The sequence below is a fragment of the Rhinolophus ferrumequinum genome, chromosome 9, assembly GCF_004115265.2.
Source record: "Rhinolophus ferrumequinum isolate MPI-CBG mRhiFer1 chromosome 9, mRhiFer1_v1.p, whole genome shotgun sequence".
Classification (NCBI taxonomy): domain Eukaryota; kingdom Metazoa; phylum Chordata; class Mammalia; order Chiroptera; family Rhinolophidae; genus Rhinolophus; species Rhinolophus ferrumequinum.
Window position 1 is genome coordinate 58,664,554 of NC_046292.1, and position 13,744 is coordinate 58,678,297.

At 32.1% G+C, this 13,744-nt stretch overlaps 1 protein-coding gene across 1 annotated transcript in view; it reads right to left on the minus strand.

Moving 5' to 3' along the window:
• ADGRL4 (adhesion G protein-coupled receptor L4) overlaps positions 1–13,744 on the minus strand; it is a 104,546-nt gene that overhangs the window by 41,692 nt on the left and 49,110 nt on the right. Inside the window, exons 3-8 of the mRNA XM_033115909.1 lie at positions 12,041–12,193; positions 6,394–6,543; positions 5,932–6,002; positions 4,924–5,103; positions 4,633–4,816; positions 3,390–3,506 (exon numbers count right to left, since the gene is read on the minus strand). Coding sequence (XP_032971800.1) covers positions 3,390–3,506; positions 4,633–4,816; positions 4,924–5,103; positions 5,932–6,002; positions 6,394–6,543; positions 12,041–12,193 — 855 coding nt within the window. The remainder of the gene's footprint in view (positions 1–3,389; positions 3,507–4,632; positions 4,817–4,923; positions 5,104–5,931; positions 6,003–6,393; positions 6,544–12,040; positions 12,194–13,744) is intronic.

A 13,744-nucleotide genomic window follows, 5' to 3' on the forward strand; every position in this document is an offset into this window, starting at 1 on the left:
TGAGAATGAATGCACAAGATTCTTAATAATAAAGACAACATATCTGTTTATGAAATGATGTCTATAAAAGAGACCATAAATGTGTGATCGCATATATTTTTCATTTGTATTTATAACCACCCATACATTCTTGAGAAAATATTATAATTCATGTTTTCCCTGGGTAATATATTTTGAACTATAGGGGAAGAACAACCACAACAATTCTACTATCAGCAGAGACTTTTTTCTAAGTGCATTGCGCTAAGAGAGCAGCAAAATGGTTAAATTAAAAGAACAAGCTGCTAGCTTGCCTATGGTTAGGTGACAAGGAAAAGCTGGTCAGGGCCGATTTCTTTGTCAACTACCTCCCTTCCAGTGTTGGCTCTGTACTATCTGTTGATGGGCTTAGAGACAAATCTGTTAAATTCTTTGTGACCTAGTTCCATTACCCATAAAATAAGGAAAATAGGTTAGTTATTAAGCTACCTGCTAGAACTGGCATTTTCTGATTCCATTTCTTAAGAAATCCTGCCTTAGTTAAAGAGTGTGGTATACAAATACTAAGAAATAGCAAGTAGAAGAGAAGTCCAAGCCTGCACAATAACTTTCTACCTTTTTGAACATTATCTTTATTTGTCTTCCTCACACAATCACAAATTCAGGAATATGAAGGATTATTGAAGAAAAAAATATTTCAAACTCTATGTAAATTATATTATCTATTGACTACTACAAAACAAGTAGTAAACCCATAGTTCCTTGTATATTTTCCTTAAAATCTTAACGGTATCAGACAGTTACAGATGTTAGAGGCAAGACAAGAAGGATGTAGATATTGTCAGCTAAGTTTCTCCCCAGTTATTGAAGAGGCTTTCATTTCTCCATTGTATGTTTTTGAATCCTTTGTCAAAAATTGTCTGCCCATGTATATGTGGGTTTATTTCTGGGTTCTCAATTCTATTCCATTGGTCTGTGTGTCTGTTTTTCTGCCAGTACCAAGCTGTTTTGATTATTGTTACTTTGTAGTAAAAATTGAAGTCAGAGAGTTGGTACCTCCAGCTTTGTTCTTTTTCCTTAAGTTACTTTAGCTATTCAGGGTCCTTTGTGACTCCATACAAATCTGATGATTTTTTGTTCTATTTCTTGAAAAAATGCCATTGGGATTTCGATGGGGATTATATTAAATCTTATTGCTTTGAGTATTATGGCCATTTTAACTATGTTGAATGTTCCAATATATGAACACAGAATATCTTTCCATTTCTTTGTATCTTCTTCAATTTCTTTTAAAAATGTCTTCTAGTTTTCAGTGTATAAGTCCTTCACATACCATGTTTCCCAGAAAATAAGATCGGGTCTTACATTAATTTTTGCTCCAAAAGACACATTAAGGTATATTTTCAAGGGATATCTTATTTTTCATATACAACAATCTAGATTTATTCAAATACATTCATGTCATCTTCTTCTGGAACATCGTCATAACGTACTAAATGTGTCTGTCTGGCTGACGATCTTAACTGGGGCTTATTTTCAAGGTAGATCTTATTTTCGGGGTAACATGGTGCTTTGGTAAATTTATTCCTAGGTATTTTATTCCTTTTGTTGCAATTGCAAAATGATTTTTTTTCATTTCTTTCTCTGAAGTTTCATTTATCGTATATAGGAATGCAATGGATTTTTATACATTGATTTTGTATCCTGCAACTTTACTGTATTTGTTTATTGTTTCTAACAGTTTTTGGTGGAGTCTTTAGGGTTTTCCATATAAAGAATCATGTCATCTGCAAAAAGTGACAATTTAACTTCTCCATTTCCAGTTCAGATGCCTTTTATTTCTTTCTCTTGTCTATTACTCCGGCTAGGACTTCCAATACTATGTTGAATAACAATGATGACAGAAATCCTCTTCAATAAATGGTGCAGGGAAATTAGAAAGCCACAAGCAAAAGAATGAAACTAGACTGCTTTCTGTCACCATGTACCAAAATTAACCCAAAATGGATCAAAGACCTAAACATTGAACAGGTTGTGAAACAATAAATTGCATAGAAGAAAGCATAGGCACTAAACTTATGGACCTTGTATTCAGAGAGGATTTTATGAATTTGACTCCAAAGGCAAGGGAAGTAAAAACAAATATAAATGAATGGGACTATATTAAACTAAAAAGGTTCTGCACAGCAAAAGAAACTATCAACAAAACAAAGAGGCAAACAACTGAATGGGCGAAGATATTTGCAAACAATACCTCCAACAAAGGGCTAATATCCAAAATATATAAAGAACTCATAGAACTCAACAAGAAAAAAAACAAAAAAACAATTCAATTAAAAAATGGGCAGAGGACCTGAACAGAAAATTCTCCTAAGAACACAATGGCCAACAGATATATGAAAAAATGCTCAACATCACTAGCTATTAGGGGAAATAAATCAATACCACAATGAAATACCACCTCATACCTGTTAGAATGGCTATCATCAACAAGACAAGTAATAAAAAGTGTTGGAGATGCTGTGGAGAAAAAGCAACCCTCATATACTGCTGGTTGGAATGTAAATTGGTACAGTCACTATGGAAAACAGTATGTAGGTTCCTCAAAAAATTAAGAAATACCATACAACCCAGCAATTCATTTTCTACTCCAAAAATCTGAAAACATTTATCTGTAAAACTATATGTTACCACTATGTTCAATTCAGCACTATTCATGGCCAAGACATGGAAACAACCAAAGTGTCCTTTGATAGATGATTGGATAAAGAAGATGTGGTGCATATACACAATGGAATATTACTTGGCCATAACAAAAGGTGAAATACAGTACTGCCATTTGGGACAACATGGACGGATCTTGAGTTTATCATGCTAAGTAAAATAAACCAGAAAGAAAAAGTCGCGAACCACAGGACTTCACTCATATGTGGGATAAAAAACTAAAAGCAACCAATATACAAGACAAACTAAAACTCAAAAGACACAGACAACAGTTTAGTGGTTACCAGAAGGTATGAGGGGGGCAGTGGTAGAAGACGGAAAAGGGGGTCAAATGTATGGTGATGGAAGGAGAACTGACACTGGGTGGTGAACAGACAATGCAATATATAAATGATGTATTATAGAAATACACACTTGAAACCTATATAATTCTAAGTAATGTCACCCCAATAAATTTAATAAATAAAAAAATAAATAATTAAAAAATAAATATAAAAGAAAATTCTCCCCACGTATTTATATCAGAATAAAAATCTCAAGTATAAATATGGAAATTCTGTATGCAAACATCAAATATTTTTCTATAGGAAACCACACACGTTATATGTACATATGATACAATCAAATGCATGACAAGTATTTATTGCAAATCATTGACATTGTATATAAGATTATCAAAATACTACCATTTGAATCATCTGCAGTTTTTCTCTTTGGAAATATCTTTATGTAATCTCTGTCCACGTTCATATGGGGATGTATATGTTTCATGTGATGTGAGTCAAAAAAGAAAGCTTTGAGAGCTGAAAGAAAACCATGAATATCATAAATTCCTTGAAGTTAGTTTAATCAATGTTTTTATTTAGTTAAACATAATTTCATCTGTCAGGATAATTTCTGTCAATAAAATCTGTCAGTATTGGACTTCAACTTTTTATTTATGGCAAGTAGAATGAACATATTCTGAACATGTTTTCACATTATAATTTCTATCTTAAAATCTGATTCAACTTTAAATTTTTTATTTTACTATAACACTCATGGTTTATATTTATTAAATTAAATAAAACATAAAACATGTATGAATGCAAGAGAGCTATATGTCATAATTACTAAAGCAAAAAGTAGGGACTATGACGTCTGAGAGGATGATGTCTACTATAACATTTACTATCTAGAAATGGATTGAATTAAATTCTTAAGGGATAGTTTCCTTACCTGGTATTTTTTCGCCCTTCTCGTGCAGGAACATCATAGAAATGTACACTTTTATATATGTCACAATGCTTGCTACCTTAATTTTGAGTTAAATGGTGAATTCAGATGAGATAATGATTTTTGTATATCTATTGTTGCCAAGCAGGATATCACCCAGAAAATATAGTAGAGATAGAGGTAATGATTATTTCAGAAAATGTACCTTGTTTCCTCAGAACAACTTTATGGGCATCTTCAATTTGATCCAAGATTCCTAATGTTTTAAGTATGAAATTGCATAAAGCAGGGAACATTCTAATTTAATATGTTGATTGATTTATATTATCAAAAGGCAAAGAATTCCTAAAGAGAAATTTAAATATACTACATCCAGAAAATCTGTCTGTCACTATCATTGGTCAAGGTAGATCCTAACAAGTCATGAGATGACTAACTCAAAATGGTAAAGGAGTAATGTACTCTGAGCATTTAAGTGCTAAGCAATCCAGGAACAGGAAAAGGTGGAGATTGTAGGAATGAGGCAATGCTTATGTAGTCATCATTTTTATTCATCCTTCATTCATATCGCTCTTGTAATATGCATCACCATTCATTTCTACATTGATAAAACAAATGCCAATTTCATTAACACTATTTTAAAGACTTTCCTCCCTTTTGAGAATGCCTTGTTTGAAAAATACTATTGCTTTGAAACTGACCAGGGCTTCTTACCTACATCACTTGAATTAGTATCAAACTGAGTGGTCTTTTGGAAGTTCTGAGATATACTTAAGGTAGCTTGTTCGGCCACATGCATCAGTTTTGTAAGATGAGTTCTTCTACGATTTGTAGGTAACTTGTCCCAAGCTATAAATGTTTCCTTTTGAACCAAATTATTCATAGTTTTTATAAATTCCTGTGGAAAAAAAGTATCTTTTAAAAATGTTGGAATATTACATTAATCACAGATGTAAGGAAAATTTTAAAGCTCAATAATACTGAGTTAAAGTTCAAAATACTTACAGCAAGAGTTGAATTAGAAAGGGTGTCCTTGTCTGAGTTAGTACTATTCATGTAACCCAGTAATGGTGATGATTTTGCTAATATTTCTATATATGTAATTATATCCATCGGTGAAAGATTTTTTACAGAATTTCTATAGACTTCTTGCAGCAAAGCCACAGGTTGGTCTATTCGTCTAATCTGAACAAAAATGAGTCCAGAGAAAGGAAGCCAGTTTAGAGTACTACTGGATCTTTTACAAGAATACAATTTGCATGTTAAATTTATTCTGAGTCTTGTTTTCTTGTCCTATACATTAATAAGTTACCAGATTAAACCCAAATGATAACATGCAGCAGTGAAACCCGAAATTATTTACAAAAGGCTGACAAGTATACTTAAAATCATAGAAATTACTTCAGAAAAGAAGCAACATGCTTGAATTGATAATTTTTAAAAGTAGCTTTTGAAAGTTATAATAATCATAACTTAATATGAATTAGATTTTAATCAATCAGAGAAAATTCTTTACAATGTGATAAAATGGAAATTTGCTTTAGCTGATTGTTAATTAGTTATATTGAGATTCAACCTTTTAATCACATGACAATAATTTTATGGATGTCCTACTTTTTATTTACTCTTTGAAATATTTACTTTAGAGTACAAAATCTAGTTTCATTTAACTATGGCTCCTTAAAATGTGGCAATGGGCCTGGGGTCAAAATGTGTTTTTGCTATTTTATTCATCAACTTTCTTTACATGTTGAAAAGAATTTTCCAGTATATTGAATAGTTTAAAAGCAGCATAAGTTAAATAGGTAAAATTTTTCCTCAATATTTTGGGGATTTTCTAATTAATCCTATTGTGTCTCAAATAAAATACTTAGGTCTCTGTACATAAATAGTTTCAATTCTACACGAAGTTCAACTGCTTGTTACTGTTTTTAAAATTTGACATTAGAAAAATTTTAATTAAAACCAAAATATTAAAATAAAATATATTTTTAATTCAACCAGTCTACTTACTTTTGTTAATGTTTTGTCAATATTTGCAGCAATACAGTCATTATCTAAATGACAATCTGCATTCACAGTTTCTGTAGAAAAAGAAAATATACAGTAAATTTTAAAATATTTTTCCTAAGATGATTATATTGATTCTAAAGATTTTTCTTAGTTATTTAAAAATTTAAAACATTTAAAAATTTTATTCAAAATAAAATTTATTCATTTTTATTCATTAAAATACACAATATTTTATGAAAAATGTAAGAATGTAGTTAGACTAAAGAAAGCTGTTAACTACATAAAATATGTGATCTACATCTTCCATTAAATAAAACAATATTTTTCTTATTTTATTTTAAGGCAATAAAGGATTAGTGGCACATTTTTTTGGAAGGTGTAGCTCTTTGATACTTCACAACTGTGTACTATATATTTTATATAGTTCTTTGGTAATACATAAAATTTAATAACATAATTTACCTTGGCAGTAAGTGCCATCATTAGGTGTGAACTTTGTGTTTCCTGTGGACGTCTGATAACCTTCTTTGCAGGAGCAGTTATACCCACCATCCACGTTTTCACATACTGCATGATCACCACAGGCAACTGATTCACTACACTCATCTATATCTGGAAATATTTGAAAAATTAGCTATTTTATTTAGTACTCATAATGTTGCTTACACTGTTAATAATATTACATACAGTTAGTGATTTCATATCAAATTCTACAAAAATGCAAGGAAAATCCCATCATTCGGAAAAAAAAAAATGACAGAGCAAACTTGGCTACATATATTTATTTAACCCTGATTTGGCCAATCCATTTTGACAATGTATTAAAAATATTATTCACGATCTAAACTCTTGAATTGTTTTCTGAATAGCATGATTCCTCAATAAAGTCATTACAGAAATTTTCATCATGGACTATGCAAAATTTAGTTCTAATTTAATAAAAACCCAATTTTTAAAATACTTTGTTTTCTAGTATTAAACGACATTTATTATAACAATTCAATTTAGATAAATCTGGAGGATAAAAAAGAGTAGCCTCCTTTCTTTCCAAAGCTTCATTTCTGCATGTAAGTTAACTTAACATTCAGAAGTAGCAGAATGTGTGATTCAACTCCCTTAAAATTTTACCACAATTTATTACTTTAGTTCAGGTTATATTCTATTATGATTCTTAATACATACTTATTTTAGATAAAGGAACAAATTGTACAGAATTAACTCTTAGATTTTCAGTAGCCATAATTCAAAGGCCACAATAAAACTTACAGGTTTTAATTTATACTCTTAATTTAAATTTTTATATACTACAGTGAAATATGTCTTAAAGTAATAAAGTATAAATACTCTGACAGTAGGCAGAGGTCCAATAGAGAAAGAGTCCAAGGAACTGAAAAGTACAGATTGTTACTTTAAACTAATACAAAGATTTTTGTGTTCCCAGCATAGCTCTGACATCTTGAGCTACTCTATGTTAGAGTAATGAATAAATCTGTACTCTAAAGTATACAATTTGATTTTTAAACAACTAATAGAGGTTCACAATACCATTTGCTATAAAAAGGGGGGAGTGATCATAGTCCAATTTAAAAACACCATCTAGTTAGTTTTCTTAAATATAGCTGATCCTAATTTTTCACTTTTAAAATGCAAAAAAATACAGGCAAGCATTAAAACTCATACCACCAAAAACTGAAAAATAACAATAACATATTGCCAGATTCTTGAAGAAATTTCTATTAGCTAATAAAGATGATGGTACCAGATTTAAGAAGACAATTAAAAGATCTGAAAAAGAGGTAGAAAATCCCTTGTTCTTCTGCCAAGTCTATGTATTCATGATCTGTACTACCCAGAAATCTGAGTACACTATTTTTAAAGAAATAGAAATGCCGTTCTAGATCTAATAAAACCACTATGGAAGCTCCCTGCCTATATAATACTCATTAGCTTTGTGACCTTGGGTAATACTATTAAAAATATCTTTTAACTCCAAAGTATTCTTTTTCCTGAAAAATGAGGAAATATATGTTGTGTGGAGTCGTGTCTAAGATGTAGTAGGTACCTGATATTATAAGTAAAAATCAGGTCCACTGGTCCTATTTATATGTTTTCATAATAACAGGAGCCCTATGAATATGTAGGTTTAGAGAAAACAGATTGATAATGAGTGTCTCATTTGATTGCCATGTGTTGGTACTTCCCAGAGCTATACAAGAGAAAAAGAACGCTCTCCCCTATTTTAATGAAAACTAAATTACTACTATGTAATTATTTCTGTTGGATTAGAATTGACCTACCATTTTTTTTTTTTTAAGATTTTATTGGGGGAAGGTGAACAGGACTTTATTGGGGAACAATGTATACTTCCAGGACTTTATTCCAAGTCAAGTTGTTGTCCTTTTAATCTTAGTTGTGGAGGGTGCTGTTCAGCTTCAAGTTGTCCTTTCAGTCTTAGTTGTGGAGGGCGCAGCTCAGCTCCAGGTCCAGTTGCCATTGCTAGTTGCAGGGGTCGCATCCCACTATCCCTTGCAGGAGTTGAACCGGCAACCTTGTGGTTGAGAGGATGCGCTCCAACCAACTGAGATATTCGGGAGCTCAGTGGCAGCTCAGCTCAAGGTGCCGTGTTCAATCTTAGTTGCAGGGGGAGCTGCCCACCATCCCTTGCGGGACTCGAGGAATTGAACTGGCAACCTTGTGGTTGAGAGCCCACTGGCCCATGTGGGAATCGAACCTGCTGGCCTCGGAGTTAGGAGCATGGAGCTCTAACCGCCTGAGCCACCAGGCAGGCCCCTGACCTACCATTTTTGATAATTGATCCACTTTTTTCACTACCAACCCAACACTAGACTTAATACTGCTAATTTTATTTCTCTAAATGTAGGCACATCATAAAAATCATTAATTTGTTTTGCACATCAAAAAATTCATTTGCAATTTTTTCATTAATAATATTATGTTTTTTTTAATGTCTATAGTAAGCCAACCCAGCAGACTATTATCATAATTTTCTTTTAAAACATGGTCATATGATTGTTTTGATTCTTATAATTTTCATCAATAGCTGAATTTTCTAAAGTTGTTTAAGTCACAGACTGCAAAGAAAAGATAAAATGTTCAATTACTGGAAATAATTTGCAAAGGCAAAATTGAATAATTAATGCTTTCAAAGCCAGGAAAAAAATCTGAAACTATCAGAGTAACTAAGGCGATAAGATAAAAAAAAAAAAAAAAAATACAAGCAGTAAACGCAGCTCTTAAGCATGCAGTAAACATGAAGGAGTTCTTGGGTTCTACTCATTTGGTCTTGGAGAGTCGCTTTACTAGTGGATGCCACAGTTTCCCCACTTGGGAAATGTGAGTCTAAATCTAGGTCTCTCAGAAGCATGGCATTTGAAGTTCTGTTGTACTGTTATTCCAAGGGAAAGAAAAATATGCATGGTGCTAAATCTCACTCAAAGCCTTCTGCAACAAAATTACCTTATCTGTGGAAGATAGTACTTGAATATAGACTAAAGGTAAAGAATTTTGTTTGGGTCATTTCTTGCCCTGAGTTGGAGTTTTTCATTATCTATATATACAGGTTCTTAGTGACTATAATTATCAGACATGTCAAATTTAAGTATCAGCTAAGCTGTCAAATCAGAAATAATACACTACAAGGTGATCAACTAAAGTAGAAAGGGAGTAGAATTATGGTTCTCAGTTCAAATTCCCCAAGGATTATCATAGTGCACAACAAAAATTACTACAAGACTGGAAAAAAAGAAATAGTTGCTCTGCTTCTCAAAAAAGCATAATCCTTAAGGACAACAAAATAGGTTAGAAATAACAATTTTCCAGAGAATGAGTTTTTCATTGAATAATCCATCAAACAAAACAGGTAGAAACTGAAGAATTCACTACTGAGTATTGGGTTTTAGTATAGTTATTGTGTTTACTGATTACTTAAAGTAGCTAAAAAGAGAATTAGCAAAAATTTAGGGCCACAGTATCTCAATAATAAGTGAGTATGGGGGGAAAGCGTTTTAAATTGCAAGTGTATTACACCCCCACAAAATATTGGTATTGAATCATCTCTGTGTGTGTCTGTTCTCTGTGTCTGTGATTCAGTTTTTCTCTAATATAGGAATTCTCCACTTGAAAGGAACATGAACAGAGAAATATAGCCCTTTGTGAATTGAGTCATATTAAAAGTAAACATGATCAGAGGGGTAATAGATTGAGGTTATCACTTTGTGAGGGGTATAAATGTCCAACTATTACATTGTTTTGTACTCCTGAAACTAAATTGAAAAAAAAAAAAGTAAACATGATCAGGTTATAAAGAAAGATGTCTTCTAGAGACAAGTGGGAATTAAGAGCACAGCTAAACTTGTATTACATTCCAGTGATTAAGATGTCACAAGTTAAATTTCTTCACTAACTAGAACAGTTTTAGTAAAGCTAACAGAGCTACATAGTTAGAACTTAAGTACTAAAGGTAAAATACGCATACTAAATAACATTCTAAGACTAGCAACAGGAGTATAAGCTCGAGAAGAACAAATAGTGAGGTGCTGTAAGTTTTCTGGGCAGAACTTCATATTTATCCTATTTCTTGAATATATTGTAAAGCTATATTCCAATAAAATATTTTGCTGCCAACACTAAAGATAAAATTACTATTTAATGAAAATAGTACTATATCTCATATTTTAAATCTTTTACGCCCTTGCAAAGCTTGATCTACTGCATTTGCATGATTCAGAACAATCTGTGAGATTTCAATGGCTTGCCCACTTCAGTCTCCTGTGGAAATAACTGTGGCTTTCTTGACATAAGACTGTGATTCTAATCCCCCTTTTATACTAAATGAATTGGGAGTAGCCTTGCACTTCCCTTGGCTAAAAAATGAGGAGAATAAAATCTTTACTGTTTACATAGCAGAGTAAATGTTAGGGACCATAGGTACATGAAACATGACAATTTCTTTGATACAGAGATTTCGCTGATAAATTTTCTTTGAACATTATCCCCTGACTCATCATGTTGTTAGTAATAACATTGCCAGACTCCTTTTTAGCTTACTGATGCGAATCTCACTGGGGAAGTAATCAAAGGCCTTAGTGTGATTTAGATTAACTTGGATCTCTCTCTCTTATCTAACTACATAAAGTAGAAACAGCACATTATTCCTGAGTTCTAGTCCCCCATCTACTCCTGGCTATGTGATTTAACTCTCAGGGTCTCAGTTCATCTATTAATCTTGTAAATTGTATCAATCATAATTAATTTTACTAGTTGTTGGTAAACTGTACAATTTTTTGTTAGCAACCATGAGTAAGATGTTTTATAACTTATTTTCAAAGTTAAAGTCTTTGGCTTCAGAGAATTTGCCCCTGAAAATTATTCATCTTTTGAAGTTTCTAAACAACCTTTTTTTCTTTTTGACTCCTCAGACTGTAGGATCTGATAATCAAATGTGAGACCAAATTACAGTAGAAGGACATTTAAAATATCTTCTAGATACTCTCTTCAGACTCAGTATAATATTTCATTTAGGGATTGAATTGAACTTAGTATCCCTCCAGAAGACATTTTAGTGAAACTGAAATGATTCTCCAATTAGAACTCTAGTGCTCAGAAAAGCTTACGTGGATCTTAAGTGTGACTAACTTTTGGCAGGAAGTACTAAAGCACTAGGACAATTCTTTCATAAGGAATGGTTATCTGAACATATTCTAAGAAAAGGTAGAATTCATTTCAGCATGCATATTTATAAAAGCATCAATATCTTCTGATGCAAATTGTTAACTTTCTTGATTTAATAAAGTGTAAACACTTATTCTGTTGTTTGTCCACATGCTAGATCTCACAGCTTCATGAATTTTGTTTTGTAAACTCTTTTATTTTTCTCAAAAACTTTGATTTTTATTATTTCCTTGGATGAATATTCCATAGTAACTGATGATTATTGCAGATATGAAGGAATTAATGAAATTTCTGAAAATATTTAACAACTAGGGTATAATCAAGGACTGGCAACAGTTGGTCTGAATTTTTATCTAATCTCTGGAGGTAATAAGCAATAAGAGATAGAAACAAATTTGAAGTGAGATAGTTGACTTACCTATGCAGATGGTGCCATCATTAGTGATGAACCTGTCTTGGTTACTGCTGGATCTAAAACCAGTTGCACACATACAATAATAACTTCCCTCTGTGTTAGTGCAGTTAGCATTTTCACCACAGGACTGGGTTAAATTTCCACATTCATTATCATCTGTGGAGATATCAATTTAAAACATTATTTTTATATAATTGAGATGGATTTCCATCAGTATTTGGGAATTTTGGCTGTTAAATAGTTTAAAGTAATGCAAAGTTTATTTCAAAGAAAGTTAATACTAAAGAATCCACATTTTACACTTGTTTTATTCTTGCTTATAATGTGAAACCTTCTTTGTAGTTGTAAGGCAAAACAGAATCTCTTCCTTCAAAATCACTGAATATAGCTATTGAATCTATATTGGAATATATTTCATATTTTGTATGTAATTTAATTATAATAATGTCAATAAATATATACTAATTTGCTAATTTATAATATGCTTTAGAATCAGTCAAAAGCATACCATAAGTTAAAAATGAAAAATCAGAGCATACAAATTGACATGCTGTAATCATGTATCATTTATTTTTATCACTTATTCCTTAGAATAATTTTATATTACTAGGTCTGCATCTCTTCATTTATTCATTACTATATGCATTATATTGTCCTATGTAAGAGTATACAAATATAAAAAAAAAATCCAAACAAAACAATTATATCATGGCTCATAGTTTTTACCCTTATACTCTTATAACAAAATTTATCAGAAAAGATAGACTCATAAATCCTTTGGTAAAATCGGAAAGCAGATGTATATTATCTATCAAATGAAAGTAAGTGCTTCTCAGAAGTGATTTTGATGGGCTGGAGGAGACAGAGAATATTTCCAGATGCATTAAATCCTGTTGTGAGTTGAACTGTATCTCCCAAAAAGCTATATTCAAGTACTAATCTCATGTCTATGAATGTAACTTTATTTGGAAATAGGACCTTTGCAGATGTAATCAAGTTAAGACCAATCCAGACCATACTGGATCAGGTAGGCCCCAATGCAAAGACGAGGGAATTTGAACAGTGAGACACAGAGGAGAAGGCTGTGTGAAGACAGAAGCAGAGATTGAAGTGATGCAGCTGTAAAATTCAAGGATAGCTAACAACTACCAGTATCTAGTGAGAGAAGGAAAGATTCTTCCCTAGACTCTCTGGAGGAAGGATGGCTGTTCTAACTCCTTGATTTCTGACTTCTAGCCTCCAAAACTGTCAAGAGAGTAAATCTGTGTTGATTTGAGCCACTGAGTTTGTGCTAGCTTTGTAGGGCAGCCATAGAAAACTAACAGACCCAGACTGGCCAATGTAGAATAGGTAAGTATTGATTAGATAGAGAGAAGAACGGTCACTAACGAAAGACAAAATGTTGGGCAAAGGTGCAAGCATAGGGGTGAATGAAACATTTCTGAAGGTAGAAGGAAGCCTAGTTGAAGCGCACAGAGATAAATCATGGGAGAATAGGTGTAAAAGCAAGTCAGGTTTGAAAAATGTCTTGAATTTTAATTCTCCATTTTAATCAAACCAAGTTTTTAAAGGGTGAATTTGTATAATGTTTAATTCACACATGGGCTATTGCACATATATAGTAATAAGTAAGAGTTGGAGGCTTTTTCAAACATTTTATAAATATTAATTCACTTAATCCTTACGTAAGCTCTAGGAAGTAGGTAC